The sequence below is a fragment of the Berghia stephanieae genome, chromosome 2 (genome assembly GCF_034508935.2).
Source record: "Berghia stephanieae isolate SIO BIC M18660-M18661 chromosome 2, UCSD_Bste_1.3, whole genome shotgun sequence".
In the NCBI taxonomy this organism is placed as follows: Eukaryota; Metazoa; Mollusca; class Gastropoda; order Nudibranchia; family Aeolidiidae; genus Berghia; species Berghia stephanieae.
In genome coordinates this window covers 51,209,681-51,225,921 of record NC_088361.1, presented here as the reverse complement: position 1 = coordinate 51,225,921, position 16,241 = coordinate 51,209,681, and the positions used below count along the sequence as shown (strand labels likewise).

Genomic DNA, 16,241 nt, shown 5'->3' with positions numbered 1-16,241 from the left:
CCCATCTTGTGTGAATAAATGGTTTTCTTAGGATTCTTGTATTTTTCTTAAGAGTTCAAGAATACAGCAGGTTTACTTCATGAAATTCTTTTCAGAAAAAGATGAAGGAATTAACTTTGATTTTGGCAGTGACTAGCTTAGATATCTATGTTATTTCTGTTCTCTTTAGGTAAATAGCGATTTCATCCTCGCTGTACAAGTTTGAATCTAGTCTTCTAATTTCTTCTCTTACTTTTTCACCGCCTCATACAATAACTTAGTGAGGTTTCATCTTGTAACAAAGTCAAAATCATTGAGTATTGTCCATAGCTGGATGGATGAATTATTCAGGCCTCAGCGTTATGTCCTTGAAGGCTTTTATATGTTTAGCCCACTCAATTTAGTTTTTGAATGAATATCTTGCTATAGGCAATGATGAATTTGGTAAAAGTGTAAGTAGAAATAGGTCACCAACAGAGGTGCCTGTCCTTTATTATATGGATGTTTATGTCATGTGACTGGATGGAATATAGGAAGCATCGTGAAGCCACATTGAACATGGAGAATCCATTCTTAGAAATTCACATCTTTTCTATAAAATCCTTTCCTAGCATTCCTTTCCAAAATTTAAAACGTTTACATTTTTTGTCTTTGGTCCTAGCTCGTTAGAATTTGTTATATTATTTTGTCGTGAATTAAAATTTTATCCTGATTTTGCTTTATTGACCACCATGCTCTCCTCCCCCCCCCCCCCCCCCCCCCACCCCCACCCCTCTGCCTGTCCCCACTCCTTACACAAAATCTCACCTGCACACATACACCCACACATCTACTCAAATACACACATACATTCACATTCACATTCACACACATACACACACATGCACACACACATACAACACACACACACACAAACACACACAGGAGGCAGCCATTACAGAGAGGGTGGTTAAACTAATCGACTCTGGATTGCGCAGTACACACCTACCTACCAAGATTTCAGCACTCCATGGATCATTGTACCTGTTTGAAGGCGGGGATTCAGTTGGCGACATCATCACCTCCATCCTTCCTCTTCTCACAGACTTCCTGTCCAGACACTTATCCATTGTGTCTCAGGTGTCCCAGTAAGTTTTTGGTTTGTTTTGTTTTTGATGTTTTCAATTTTTTAAATCATTATATTATATACAATGAAACCTTGCTATGCTGTCACATTTCAGACCTTCCTAAAGATAGTGATATCTGGGTGAGGTCTTTTGACCTCCCATGATGGGCTGGGGGTCACTTGCTGTGTCTTATACCCCCCTATATCTGTTTTCTGAGTTGCTTTCAGTCTTTGTCTTAAAATGGGATTACTTGATTTTGTCCTGGCCCAGGCTGGAGTCCTTGATTGGGAGGGAAACAGTCAACTGTAAATCTATAGTTTTGAGGTGGTGATATTTCTTTCCTTTTAAATTCATCCCTCTGTCATGAACTGTTAGTTATATTTTTTTTTTTTTCTAAACATTTGAGTGTATTCCTCTTAGGTTTGGTGTCTGGATGAAACTTTTAGGTAATAAGTACATTAATGGTATGCTCTTGGAATCTACATATGTTCCCTATTTTACCTAATTTCCCTTTTTCTTTGGTACTTAAATTGTAATTCTATCCCATTTTCTTCCTTTTTACTGGCGCTGATATGACCTAAAAGTGTTGAAAGCACCGTAAAACCCTTAAAAACTAACAAAGATAGTGATATAATGAGGCTAGCCCATTTCTCTCGTCAATTGGGATTTTTTCACTTAAGTAGAACTACAAAGTATCTGCTTGAGGTCATATATGATTTATACTACTGAAATTAGGGTAAAATGGAAATTCTCCAAATTTAGTCCTTCAGAGCTATAAGGCTGGTGGAGTTTACCCCAGTTTTTTGTGTTGTTAAAAAAAACAAACATAGAAATTGCTTGCTACCTTTTTGGTAGGACGTTAGTCAATTGCAGAGCACTTTATGCTAAACCTAAAAGATTCAACTACCCAATTGTTGCTAGATAGACTGGGTAGGTCAGAAAATATCTCGATTACACTTAGGACTGATAAGAGTCGCTTTGTGCCTTCATGACATTAAGATTAGCTCACATTCGTGATCATTCCATTTCTAAAGGATCACCGATTCATCAAAATTCTGGATTGTTATTTCCACAACTTTATTTGATTTATTTCAATGGATGCATTTCACACCGATTTCTATTCTATCCTTGCTCCCCCCTTTTTTTAATGCACCAAATTGTTTTATATTCCACTCAATTTTGCACTCTTAGTTACCTAGTGAATGCATCTTTTTGTTTACATTCCAAGAGTTTTCTTCAACAGAGAAGATATACAAATTATTTTTTTTTTTAGTAATGTATTTATGTTTTTATTGTTTTTTGTTGTTGGCTGCAGAAGGGTTTTGAGCCCAAAACCTACCGTGTTTGGTATTTTGTTCTTTTTTGAAGCTGTTATATTCTTTTTTGTAAATTACTTCTTATAGTCCACAGCTTATAGCAGCTTAGTATCAAGCTTTATTGGGGGGATTTTTTGTTGCTTGCAGTTGATTGTTGTGCTATTGAGCTATTGGGACTTACAAGTCTCATGGGATGAAACATTTCAGACCTAAATCCATCATCCACATAAAAAGGCAAACAGCACAATATGAAAACTAACACCATCGATTAATTTAAGCATTTAGTGGAGCAAAAAACCTTGATAAAATAGATCACAGGTAATAAAATCATTATCATGGAGTGTTCTAGTCTTGATAAACAGATCACCACAATCACTTTGCTCTCTCTCTCTCTCTCTCTCTCTCTCTCTCTCTCTCTCTCTCTCTCTCTCTCTCTCTCTCTCTCTCTCTCTCTCTCTCTCTCTCTTTCTCTCTCTCTCTCTCCTCTCCCGCCCCTCCCCCCATATTATTTTTACTATTATTAATAATTAATTTTATCGCAAATGCTACTATCAACTCTGTTTCACACTAGGACCTGCATCATCAGCCAACAGTTTGTGGTTACCATGTGGTCCACTGCCTTCTACATCATTGAAAATTTCAGTGGAAAGATCAAAGACTCAGAGTTTACCAGTCAAATTATGCAGGTAATTCAGCAAGCTTCATTCAGAGTCCTAGTTGCATTACTGTGACTGTTCGATTGGCAAAAATGGTTGTAATGTAGTTATAATCAGATTCATAGCAGGGAAATTATAATTTGAGGTTTGTCTAGGCGGTATAATGATTCATGCACCCCTTCCTAATCTGAGTAGATTGAGTCCAATCCCAGCTCTTAAATCTAGTTTCCACGACCAATCTGTTCACCCAGTAACCTGTAAATAACTGGGTTTCTTTAAATATGGCCAGAGTAAAGGCAGCGAGGAAAGGAAGTGGTCAACTTACCACAAAATATTGCTCTAGATTATTGTCTCAGTGTACTACCCAACTATTTCAGACATGCTACTCATTTTAATCTTTGCTTTATGATTTGAAATAAAAAACCAATCAGTAAGTTACGACAGACTCTTGATTGTCAGTTTTCATCATCGTACCTTTTTTTTTTTTGAAAACCAGTGTCCTTTCACGTTACTTGTGGTTTACAAACTATTCATCACCAAGGTGACAATGATCCCCATTAAATTCAACCACACAACAGACAGTCACTTTCACCACCCTTCCTAATTCCATTTTTATCTCACCAGTTGGTTGTCCACACGGCGTCCAGTTCTGAAGAAAATGTATCATCTTTTATATTTCTGGTTGTCCTGAAAGGTACAGAAAGATTGTTAGTCACTGATGTTCTCTCACAGGCAGAGAGAGAAACCATCATCAAACTCAGCATGGATAGGTAAAGTTATTTTATCTTCAATACATTACAAAGTCATCAAGATAGCCCTGTCTTTTACCCTATTAAAGTCATGGATGGATAAATCTGTTATCTACTTTATATCTCTTTTTTTTTTAGCCCTTTAAAGTGCAGCTTTGTGGCTTAGTGGTATGGCATTCACCTTTGGACCGGTAAGTCCCTGATTTGAGGCTCTTGGATCAGTGCAAAGTTAGGTCCTTGGAAAGGGCTCTTTACTCATATTCTCTTACTGCACTTAGGTATAGTATAAAATGAGTATCTGACCAAAATAATTGTAATAGCGCCTTACAAGCATCATGTCTTGTCCTACATATTATGTGTTGCTGTTCTCTCAACCTCTTATGAAATGCTTGTAGTACATTTAGTGTTTATTGTGGGATATAAAAGCTTAATTTTTTAAATTATTATTTATAGTCATTAAGATATATGTCTTTTTTACACTTTGATAGATAAACACTCTTTCAAAGTAAATGGTAGATAAAATTTTCTCCTACTTTTTCAGAATTACTTAGATGGGTTTGTCTTTACTCTTTCAATATATTTTTTATAACTAAAGCTGTTTTCTACTCTTTCAAAATCATTGAAAGGTAAATCTATCCTTTTTATTATATTCAAATTATGAACAGATGTACCCTTTTTCACTGTTTTATACAATGCAGCTTTGTGATCTAAACAAATTAGAGTCAAGTATTAATATTAATCGATTATGGTGAATTAAAAGATGATGTCTCATTTTTAAGTGTCATCTTTCCTGTAAGTGGGCCCTGATAGCTTTGATGGCAGAGCACTCACTTCACACGCAACGGATCCAGATTTATCCTGGGTGCAGTCGATATTTTTAGACCTCCCATGTCTACCCTTTAGTGATTGGGTAGCTGGGTCTGTAAGATCTAGTGAAAAGTACTTTGCATTCTATCTAAAGGGTAGCAAGACTAACGGCTCTGAATGAGTACTTTTTTAATGAGATAATAATAATAATAATAATAATACTTTATTGTATCCCAAAAAGGAAATTTTTTGTACAGACGTGTTATAATTTACACAATAAGATAAAAATAACTTCCAGAATCCAGTTTTAATTTATTAATTATGATGAAGTACAAGGTGATTTCCCATGTATAAGTATCATCTTTCTTGTCTTTTTCCTCATTTATTTTGTATCTAGATTGTGCCTTCCCAATCCCCAGAGGGCTTTAGCTGCCTTAGGTCTCATGTTTACCTGTATGTACTCTGGTGAGTATTAGTGTTATGGTGATTATGGTTCATTTTTATTCAATGTCTTACACTCTCGACCCGAACATATATGTATGCCTGTGTATATGTGCTTTATGTCTGCTATTGTGTGTATGTGTGTGTTGTGTAATTGCTTTCTGTATGTGTGTGTTTGTGTATGTGTGTGTGTGTGAAGAGTTATTAAACAGAAGATTTAGATATCTTAAAAAGCTATGCAATATTGGTTTTGTCAACAATCGCCATCGGAGTAAAGTACCAGAGTCTGTATCAACGAATCAAGAGACATTCATATTTTTAAAATAATAATCTTATTCAAGCCATATGTGTGAACTCCAAGATGATATGCTTTCTGTACAAAATACTAATTTCACTTGTATGAATTAAAGATATTTTGAAAATAGGCAAAGCATGTACCAATATTATTCTATTACTTTTTTCCTTATCATTACAACTACGACTACTACCACAACAACAACAATAACTACTACCACTACTACTACTACTTCTACTACTACTACTTCTACTACTACTACAGCTGCTACTACAACTCCTACTACTACTACTACTACTACTACTACTACTACTACTACTACTACTACTACTACTACTACTACTACTACTACTACTACTACTACTACAAGTACCACCAAAACCTGTTAGTATTAATATTATTATCATCATCATCATTATTATTATTATTATTATTGTCATCATTATTATTATTATTATTATTATTATTATTATTATTATTATTATTATTATTATTATTATTATTACTTTAATATTGTTATTATTATTATTATTATTATTATTATTATTATTATTATTATTATTATTATTATTATTATTATTACTATTATTATTATTATCATTATTATTATTATTTTTATTATTATTATTATTATTATTATTATTATTATTATTATTATTGTGGATTGTACGTTTCTGTCTCCAGGGAAATCAATAGATCAGTACAGCCCAACTCCTAGAGAGAATGACTGTTTTGTCACCCCAGGGCTAGAGCTTCTTCACCAGGACCCTGACTCCCTGATTTTAGCCATGGAGAGAGTTACTGTGCTGTTTGATAGGCAAGTCTTTCAAAAACACATGATTAAATAAGTCATTCCAAACTTTTCACTTTATAAATCGTGAATGGAGAAACAAAATTCCACATTTTTTTTAAAGCAGCAAATGAGTTTAAAGGGCTTTTATCTTTTTTCTGCTACACATTTTTCAAAGTAAAGAGGTAGAAATTCACAGCAGGATATTTTATAAAGATGTTTATTGTAGGTGATCATTTCAAAATCATTGTTCCATCATAATTTTTTAAAATTTGTTGAAGCTTTGATGGTTGCTGCATTAAAATGCGATGAACTCAAAAGGACACTATTTCCATTTGTGCGCTATTCCTTAGATATCTCATTTCACAACAAATTTTTAGTTAACACTATAAAAATTATTTTCCTTTACCTGAGGGAGTTCTTGATACCAGGGAAATGTGTAGCTTTAATGAAACGCAGAAAAACATAGCAATATGTAAATCTGCTTTGTTTTTTTTTTTGTTTTTTTTTTTATGTTACTCGACATCATTACAACACATTGGTTCTTGATTCAAAGCTAATCAAATGCTTTTTTGTCTGTCAGAATCAAGAAAGGTTATCCGTATGAGGCCCGAGTCATTACTCGTCTGCTCCCAGCATTCCTGGCAGATTTCTTTCCTCCCCAAGACATAATGAACAAAGTGATTGGAGAATTTTTGTCTGCCCACCAGCCCTACCCATCTCTGATCGCCAAGGTTGTCTTCCAGGTTGGCAGACATTTTCATCCATAAATACTCTAAGCTTTTACATGGCCAAGAGGAACAGTTTCGTTTTCTTCTTTGACAGGATTTTACTATTCTAAAAGGATGTTTTGTCAAAATGGCAGTCTGCTCATGTCCAAAAGTCTTTTTCCAACTATATTAAGGTTTGCATCCTTGTTTAAACTTTAATGCTACTTGTTATAGCACACCCCTAATTTGCCTCTTGCAAGTGATGTGCGTAATTTTTTTTAAAAAAAGATATCAATATATTGGAAGGAGTATATACTATGGTAATAATAGCTTTTCCATTATATATATATATATATATATATATATATATATATATATATATATATATATATATATATATATACATAAGTAACTTAACAGAAAGGACTATAAACAAGCTTTTAAAAACTTGCATAACACTTTTGGACAAAGAGCTCTGCCAACACTAGATATCTCCAATATTACACCCCATCTCAGATTTAACAAGGAAAATGTATGTAAGCCTTTGGGACTTATGATGTTAAGATCAGGTTTCAAACTTGGGAAACTAGTTACGAGTTCAAAAGGACTGATCACCTTTACCACAAAAGTCACTGTTAAGACCTCATCAAGCCAAATAATATAGCCTTGTCTAACCAAATGATGCATTTATTAAGATACTCCCAGTTATCTAGCCTTTTCGTGAGTTACAAGGATGTGACTGGAAAGGTCTTCTTTCCCTGAATTCAAAGTCTATCATCTCACTTGAATTTTGACCTAAGCACACTTATATTTTCACCTATGTACATAATAAAAAATGTTTACCTATTCCGGTTTTTCATTGTTTATCTAGATATTGATCTTGGTAATTACTTTTTTTACTGACAACATTGTTTTGGAGGATTTTTTAGATGCTCATATCTAATTCATTTCACTTATTGAACTGTAACTTTGATTACCACAGGTATTCACCAATCTTCACCAGCAGCAGCAGCACCACGTGGTCAGGGAGTGGGTCATGTTGAGTCTGTCAAATTTCACTCAGAGATCTCCACTGTCGATGGCCATGTCCTCCCTCACACTCTTCTTCATCTCAGCCTCCAATAATGCTTGGCTTAGGGCTCTGTATCCTTTGTCTTAGATTAAAAGCAGCAATTGGTGCTTATAGCAAATTCGATGTGTGAACGATGTGTGACCAAAAATAAAATGTAGAAAGAGTCTTGGAAGTTATGACCAAGGTGTGATCAGTCATGTTTTTAAACCAGAAGAGCAAATACTCAGTGTGCAAATAGTCCTTTGGAGAACAGAATATACACATCCTATGACTTTAAACATACAAGGTCCTTAACTCAGTTTATCAGATTTCCCCATGTCCTGGGTCGTATGGGTCGCATGGAGATAGTGGACAGAAGACTATTTTGTCTAACAGCTCTAGACTTCTATCATCAACTGAGTGAGGATAATCACAAAAGGGCATTCACTTCAACATTCCAGACAATTGCCACCCCTGACTCACCATATAGTGATCTTGTCCGATGCCTAACATCATAGTCCCAATATTATTGTGCTGAAGCACAACTTGCTATGAAGACCATATTCAAAGATATTCCTATGACTTAAATGCATGAAAATGTTTCTATTGCTGAAACTTTTGAGATAGTTCAAAGTCAAAGACATTTTTTGACCTTGTTCTTCAATACCTTTATGTTGATTGTTACATACTACCTGGCACAAAAAGAAAAGCGCATTATTTACAATAACTCTCTCAATTTTACAACCAGATTATTTAAATTTGAGAGTAAAAAAGCATATCTATGGCCAAAGGTTCAATGCAAGTTTGAAATTTGTATTTTTATTACAGCCGACATAGATTGCAATAACAAAAACCTACCAATTGCCATGTTTTAAAAACAAATTTGCTGAAAATTTGGCCCCCAGATTACAAATTCCAATTTCCACTCACATTTAGGGGTTTTGTGCAGCTGTCATATATTTTTTTTCCACCTTTCAGTAACCCAATCAATTAGGCTTTTGAAATTGGGCATGGGACTTTGGTCATAGTTAATTTCAGTTTTAATTCAATTTGGTTAATTTAGCTTGACTGAGTTAAAGCGATTTACAGGATGCACTTTTTTTTGTGCCAAGTGTATTTTAAGCTATTTGAGATCTATGTGATGGCTGTATTTGAAAAGCTCTGTTGTTATTTTTATGATTTACTACTTCTACCACTAATCTTAACACTACAACTACTACTAATTTACTACTACCACTACTTCTACAACTACTACTTCTACTATTATTATTATTATGATCATCACTCTAATATTTATTTGTATTTTTTTTAAATCACTATTATTTCTATACAGTGAAGGTAACACTGATAAGCCCTTCTTCATGGGACCAAAAAAATACTCGGACATGAGATAAAAATCATGATCGACTTGCAGTTGGATAAATGATTGACAATTAGTACATGGCAAGACGAGGAATACAATCCATGTTGTTTTGTTGTTTTTTAAAAAAATACTTTTGAAACTATTTTATCATTGTTTGCTATGCAGGTTACCTTTATCTTTATTTATTTAAGAATTGTTTATTAGATCTACTTTCAATGTTTAAGTACATTTTGGGTTAGATTAGAGCACTGTTTGATTTGAAGAAAGTATTCTAAAGGTCTTCACTATTATGATGCATATTGCACAGTCTGACTTATAGAAAACTTAGAGACAAACAAAGCTTATCCTAGGACTGAGGCATTACAGACCCTGAGACAGAAAGGGTGTAAAGGCTAATATGAAAATTGATCTGACCTTCGTTTTAAAATTAAAATGTGAGCTCATGCTACCGAGGGTGTGCTGATCGTTCATTTGATAGAGAACTCGCCTCCCAAGATTCGAACCCGGGTTGTCTGAATTTATTTTTCTGAGCTCTCTGTCACCCAGCAGTAATTGGCTAGTTGGTCTCTTGGATCTGGCAGAAAGCTCTGTGATAAACTAGCTTCCTATTTCTTCGCTTTGTTTTTGAAGGACTGCTCTCATGACACAGGCATACACAATGATATTTTTCATGTTATTTAATTTGAATATAATTATTTGGGATAAGGAAGAAGATTTGGATGATATACCCTAGCACTATTCCTGTTGACATTGTTGGTAAAATCAGGAACAAGCATCACCTTTCTTAGATAAGCCTTAGTTGCAACTGTTTTTTCATGTCTTATTCTGCAAGACACCACTACAATTGCAATACGAGACTGGTGTCCATGGGTTTCTCTGATTGATGTGGCCTTGATGGATCCAATGATAGAATGACAAGTCGAATGTTTATTTATTATAAAATATATTAGTATATTAATTTGGTTGTGTGAACAAGCTATAAAATGATCAAATACTTACGCATGTGCAACAAGAATATGTACATTATTCATGTAGGGTATGAATGAAGTTATTCAGTGTTTTTTATTGCAAATGTGTCGTCATTAGACATTTCTGCCTGTGCAGTTAATGCACAATTCACAGTCCCCTTATTCATGTTTTGTTTTTCTTTGATTTTTAAACAGCTAATGCACCAGCAATCCGTTTGTGCCATGTGGTGTGTAGACTAGTCTTCTTTGTCTTACTTTTTAGGTGCCTACTGTGACTCCGAAGGGTTGCTGGCACTAAGGAGTTCCAGATCTCTTTACTGCCCTGTGCTTGTGTGTGTTTGGGTATACAATTTTTATTCATTTGATTCTGATATCTAAAATAAAAGTTGCGAACTAAACTGTTTTCCAGGTCATAAAAACTACTGTTTAGAGAATCTGTGAAAAATTATACTGTCATGGGCAGAGTGAATAAAAGAGACAGAATAATACGAGAACAAGAAAACAGAAACTTATGTAGCATGTGAGGATTAATGGAGAACAAAAGTTGTGTCCAATCACTTAGGTAATATTTAAATTTTGGAAAATTCTAACTTGCAGATTAGAGAGTTACCGTTTAAACCGAAATTCAATGGACTTGGTCATGTATTTAGGCATAATGACTATTTAAAGCTTGTTGCGTTCTAAAGTAGATAATTTTTATTGAGTTCCATTGCTTTTTTCACAAAGTGAAAACTTGTATGGAAAATTAAACCAGTGTTCATTGCTGAAACTAATTATAAGCTTAGTGTAGTGAACAGTTCAATCTGAGCAAAGTTGATTACGTCCATGACTTGAGAATCACTTTTTTTTTTTTTTTGGGTATAAGATAAGATATACTTTATTGATCCTGATTAGAATGAATAGTATACTAAAATATTCTTATTGGCTTAAGGGTAGTTTATTATTTTTTTGACTTGACGGTAGTTTGTAAATTAGATCTTTGGAATTGTTAAGGGTCCGCTAACAAAATTTCAAAATAATAACATTTCAAATTGTTTTTTGGTTTATTTTGTTTTCTGTGTATACTGTTTTCAATGTATATTGCAAGGATGAACATTTTTTAAAAATCTGTGTATACTTTATGTTCTCCAGACTTTGTGACGTTTTATCCAATATATGGCTTTGTTTGTCAATGATATGGGTGCTATTTGTTTGAGTTGTCGAGTCATTACATTTTATAAGTTAATTTCAACTTCCTAGTGTTTTCAAAGCTCTTTATTTTTATAACAGAAATACTGTAAAATCTTATTTAGATTTGAGTGGGTCAATAGTTTTCTTATGGTGAGCAAACAGTTGAAAATATTGGCATTTATTATGATACCATAGCACATTTTGGTTTGTGAGCAATGAGTTTCCTTTTTTAAAAATCAATTTTAGAAGTGTTATCCTTTTAAAAACATTTGTATTGCAGAGGCTAAGTGTACCTTGATATAGTATTCACACTTTTTCATTTGGGTGTTAAGATCTGGCAGACTATTATTGTCATCCATTTTTGAGTGACTTTTGGCACATTTAACCTTGCAAGACAGAGATGTCAATGACCTAGAAGTGTCAAAAGCGGCGTAAAATTAATTGAAATAACATCCACAACAAAACACCTTACAGTTTGAAATTTTATTTTATACATTTACACTTTTATAAAATGTAAAAAATTATAATAAGAATTTCATGTTGATCATTCATTGTAAAGACTTCTTCAATAAGGGTATGGATTAGCCCCGATTCCATGCGTCTACCCAGTCCCATAATATTCCTATTTATTACATCATGTTCATTCATTGAGATAAACTCAATGCTTGTTTATCATCATCAACATTATTATTGATATAAGAAAGGGATATGGAGTAGGTTTAGGCCTGAGAATGAATATCTAATAACAAAATAAATGGTGTTTCAGTTACGTTATATTTTCGGGCCCAAACCTAGATACTTTCGTGTCCTTTTTCTCTTTCTAATATTGACTGTTAAAGAGTTACAGTTTACTTTTTGTTTTATTGCCGTCACCATATTCAACATTATTATTAATGTCATCATCTTCAATATCATCTTCAATATTATTATTATTGTTATTATTATTCATCCAGGTTCCTTCTCTTTCCAGAGGTTGGAAGCCATTGTCTTCCATCTCTTTCTATGGCGGGCGATTTCATTCATGCCACTTCTTTGATATTTTTATGCCAGCATTTCCTCTTTCTCCCTCTACCACACTTTCGGTCTACTGTTCCCTTCAGTATCTTCTTATGAATTGTTTTATATATTCTAATATGACTGAAGTGAACGAGTGTTCTTTGTTGGATGGTCTTCAGAAATTTTGTCTGTTTGTGTAGTATCTCTAAAATTTGTTCATATATTGTCCTTTCTTTCCACAATGTTTGTAGACAAGACACATCAGACATAGTTAAGTAGTTAGAGCATCCCACTGCATCAGGTCTTAGGGAGCAGGACGATTATGGACATTTTAAGGTCCTCAGGGATTGATGCTGTTTTATCAATTTATTTGTACTTATTGGTTCCCATGAGCTTTTTTCTTTCCTTCATGAATTCCAAAATATCATCTGTCATTCATGTTTTTTTCTCAGATATATCTTATTTTTGAGCATCATCTCATTAGTTTCGTTCATTGTCTCCTTTAAGCAATTCCTCAGTTTCTCCAGTTCTGTCTGCATTTCAACACCTTCGCCTTTTGCTTGTACCATGAGGCAGACATATCTATTCTTTACTTCAATTGCATACTAATGTTGTTGTTTAAAGGGTAAAAGGTCAAATTTTGTTTTCGGTATTTTACTGTAGGGGATTTTAAGTTTCACTTTCATTCACATGACAACTGGATTATGATCTGGCCAAATGTCAGCTCCCAGATAGATTCTGCAGTTTAAAAAATATTAATTTTTAAAAATTTAATGAGGATGGTGTCAACTTGATTTTGGTAGATGTCACCTGGACTTTTCAATGTATATAGTATTAGTATAGATATAAAAATTAGTATTATATGTGAAATGTGAAAATTTGAATATACCTAAGTTACAACGAAGTTTACGGGACTGGTAAGCAATGTTCATTTTAACCCAGTTTTTGCAGAATCTGAGGTGTCACTTTTGGCATTGATATTCAACCTTATATGCACTTATAGTTGGTGAAAGATAAATGAATCCCCCTCTCCCCCCTTGCCACATTCCCCCGCAAGTACCAGGATACTCGTAAGATTGTCTCAACCCCTTATTGAGTTGGTTAAGTTTAAGATTAAGATCAGATAAAGGTTAAGTTTATGGATCATCTCCCCGCCTTTGCTCTATCTCACTGTCCGTTCCCTCTCATGGCCATGTCTCATTCAGACCTCGCCCTTTGTCATTCCTGATACACCTACATACCCAATGTACCACAGCAAAGAGAAACAAAATAATCCATTCTGATTTGACTGCGAGTGTCGCTGCTGCTTGCAATACACTCACATATACGCAATGCCCCCACCTCTACCTTAAAGTGGTCTACTAGTACTAGACAATGGTGGTGAATAATAAAGCTCACTGGGTTCAGTAAGCAATGCAAGATTGTTTAAAATACCAGCCTTGTCTTTTCTCTTCCTCACAGTTTCAATTACTTCGTTGTAGCCGAAGTGAATGGTAATCAAATTTGTTGAATGCAAGGTGACTTTAGTAGTGTCAAATAGAAAAAAAAAGGGAACCGTTAAAATTTGTTGAATCTGAGGTTTTGTTGGACTGGATGCATTATTTAGGGATCTGAGCTAGAATTTTTCTTCATTGTTTATGTCTATCAAATTGCTTTTAAAACGGATAATCTCTTACAAATCATTTACAGTGTACAGTCAGAAAATGAGAAGTATGGCATTATTATATAATTTTCTTTTTTAAACAATTAGATGGCGTAATAATGTCATTGTAAAATTGTTGCTTTTCTCTTTTGGTGATATGAAGTATACCTTTTTGAGTTTGTAAAGTACTGCTTTAAATGGACAATGGTGGTTGAAAAGATAGGCATAAAATTTGTGGGTTATGAAATCTTAAATCTTGAAAGACTTCCATTTGCTTTTCAGTTAGATACATGTACACCATGGTTCAAAACTGTAACTGCATGCAGTTTTTGCTGATTTATTTAAGATCATTAAGACAAAAGCCTTTAGTGCTGATATCATTACATAATAACAATGTGAGAACAAATGCTTTCTGCATTCTAAGAAACATGAGAACAATCAGACCATTTATTAATAGGGAAACCTGCAACAAATTGGTAACATCTTTGATATTCCCGAAAAGGGATTATTGCAATGCATTGTTTGTTGGTATCACAAAGGACAAAATAAACAAACTCCAGAAATTACAGAACATGGCAGCCCGCGTTGTACTGCAGAAAGACAGGAAAACTGCAGCTCCCGAATTACCACAACAGCTGCATTGGCTGCCAGTGGACCAGCGCATTAATTATAAATCTTCAGCTATTGTATTCATATGCTTGGAAGGCTCATCACCAACATATCTCTCAAGCCTTATTGAACGGTATATCCCACAGCGATCGCCTCGATCAATGAACGACCTCAAATTGATAACACCCCGCTGTCAAGTGAAGGCTGGTGAACACGCCTTTCAGCATTCTGGTCCAAGCTTTTGGAATTTGCTACCACATAAGATAAGTTCTTTGTCTTCACTTTAGGATTTCAAGCATCGATTGAAGACAATTTTTTGATGTTCGCATGGGTGTACGATCCGATAGTGATGTCGTTTCTTCTTCTCTTTATTAGCCTATCCTGCTTCTTTGGTTTGTGATTGTATTTTTGACAGGGGATATTTTTTTTTCTGTAAATCTTCTGCCTGTTTGTTCTTGGTTATTTATAATTTAGCTTATGTTATCTTTAGGTTATGATTTTGATTTACATTTGTACTATTTTTGTTAGATTGCTTGTTTTTTTGTTTCAGCGGTCTCTCATATAACCTCAATTGTGTTGGAAGAGACCTAAAGCAACAAACAAACAAAAAAAGAAGACAGTTTTATTCAGACAGGCTTTCTTTTGATTATGTGTATAATTGCATTGTTTGTGTACTGTGTAAGGGCTGAATCTTTGCTATGTGCCCAGACCCTTCAGATGAAGGGATGTTTGGCACACTATAAATCTATACCATTGTTATTATTATTATATGTTTAAGTTTAAGTGCTTTCTCTTGTATTTTATGATTATTATAAATATTTTTTATTAATTGTGAAGCAGATTGAGCGGGGTGAATCAGTGGAAATGCGTTTTAGAATGGCCATGTTTATTTATACTTTACCATCACAGTTTTCATCATTTGCAAAACATTCCAAACTCCCGTATACTTCATCCAAAATCCAAGTCAGCAAGGTTGTAGGACTGCAGTGCTGGACCTATGCCTACCAGTCAAACTGATAATCCTGGAGATTACTCACAACAGACACAAGTGATTTAAAATTGCATGGCGTTGTGAAATTACGTCACTTTAGTAAAATATTATTAATCCTAATTAAAAACCCAATTTATATGATTGCTCTGCATTTATGAAATATGGTAGGTTTGGCTGGAGTCAATCATGTAGACGTGAAGCTAAATGGGGAATTATGGGATGTTTTATTTTTCTTGCTTTCTTTTTATGCTGTTTTAGAGTGTTCATTATTTAAACCTTGTGTGTGTGTTTGTGTGTGTGCATGTTTCATCTGAAACTGGCAAGAGACATGATGTCTTAATAGAATCATAGACGGATTACCTGCCATAAGATGACTCGGGGATTACAATTCAGTACAGTTCTCATCGGTGCCAAACAATACAGAAATGTCATCAATTTCACAAGGATTCTCTTTACAGTTTTGTAAGGATTTTCTCCATATCTAACTGATGTGAAGTCTTTCAGGGTTAATTATGAGTGTGAATAATTACATATATAGATCGGCATTGAATCTTTTTACGAGACATGTTGAAGTTAAAATAAACTTGATTCATTGGTCTTGA

The 16,241-nt window shown here is 34.1% G+C and overlaps 1 protein-coding gene across 1 annotated transcript in view; it reads left to right on the top strand.

The window, feature by feature from the left end:
- Nucleotides 1-16,241, top strand: part of LOC144965120 (huntingtin-like) — a 71,878-nt gene extending 55,637 nt beyond the window's left edge. Inside the window, exons 55-62 of the mRNA XM_078900069.1 lie at nucleotides 904-1,106; nucleotides 2,973-3,087; nucleotides 3,682-3,827; nucleotides 5,011-5,078; nucleotides 6,034-6,166; nucleotides 6,723-6,885; nucleotides 7,832-7,992; nucleotides 8,229-16,241. Coding sequence (XP_078756195.1) covers nucleotides 904-1,106; nucleotides 2,973-3,087; nucleotides 3,682-3,827; nucleotides 5,011-5,078; nucleotides 6,034-6,166; nucleotides 6,723-6,885; nucleotides 7,832-7,992; nucleotides 8,229-8,418 — 1,179 coding nt within the window. The 3' untranslated portion in view covers nucleotides 8,419-16,241. The remainder of the gene's footprint in view (nucleotides 1-903; nucleotides 1,107-2,972; nucleotides 3,088-3,681; nucleotides 3,828-5,010; nucleotides 5,079-6,033; nucleotides 6,167-6,722; nucleotides 6,886-7,831; nucleotides 7,993-8,228) is intronic.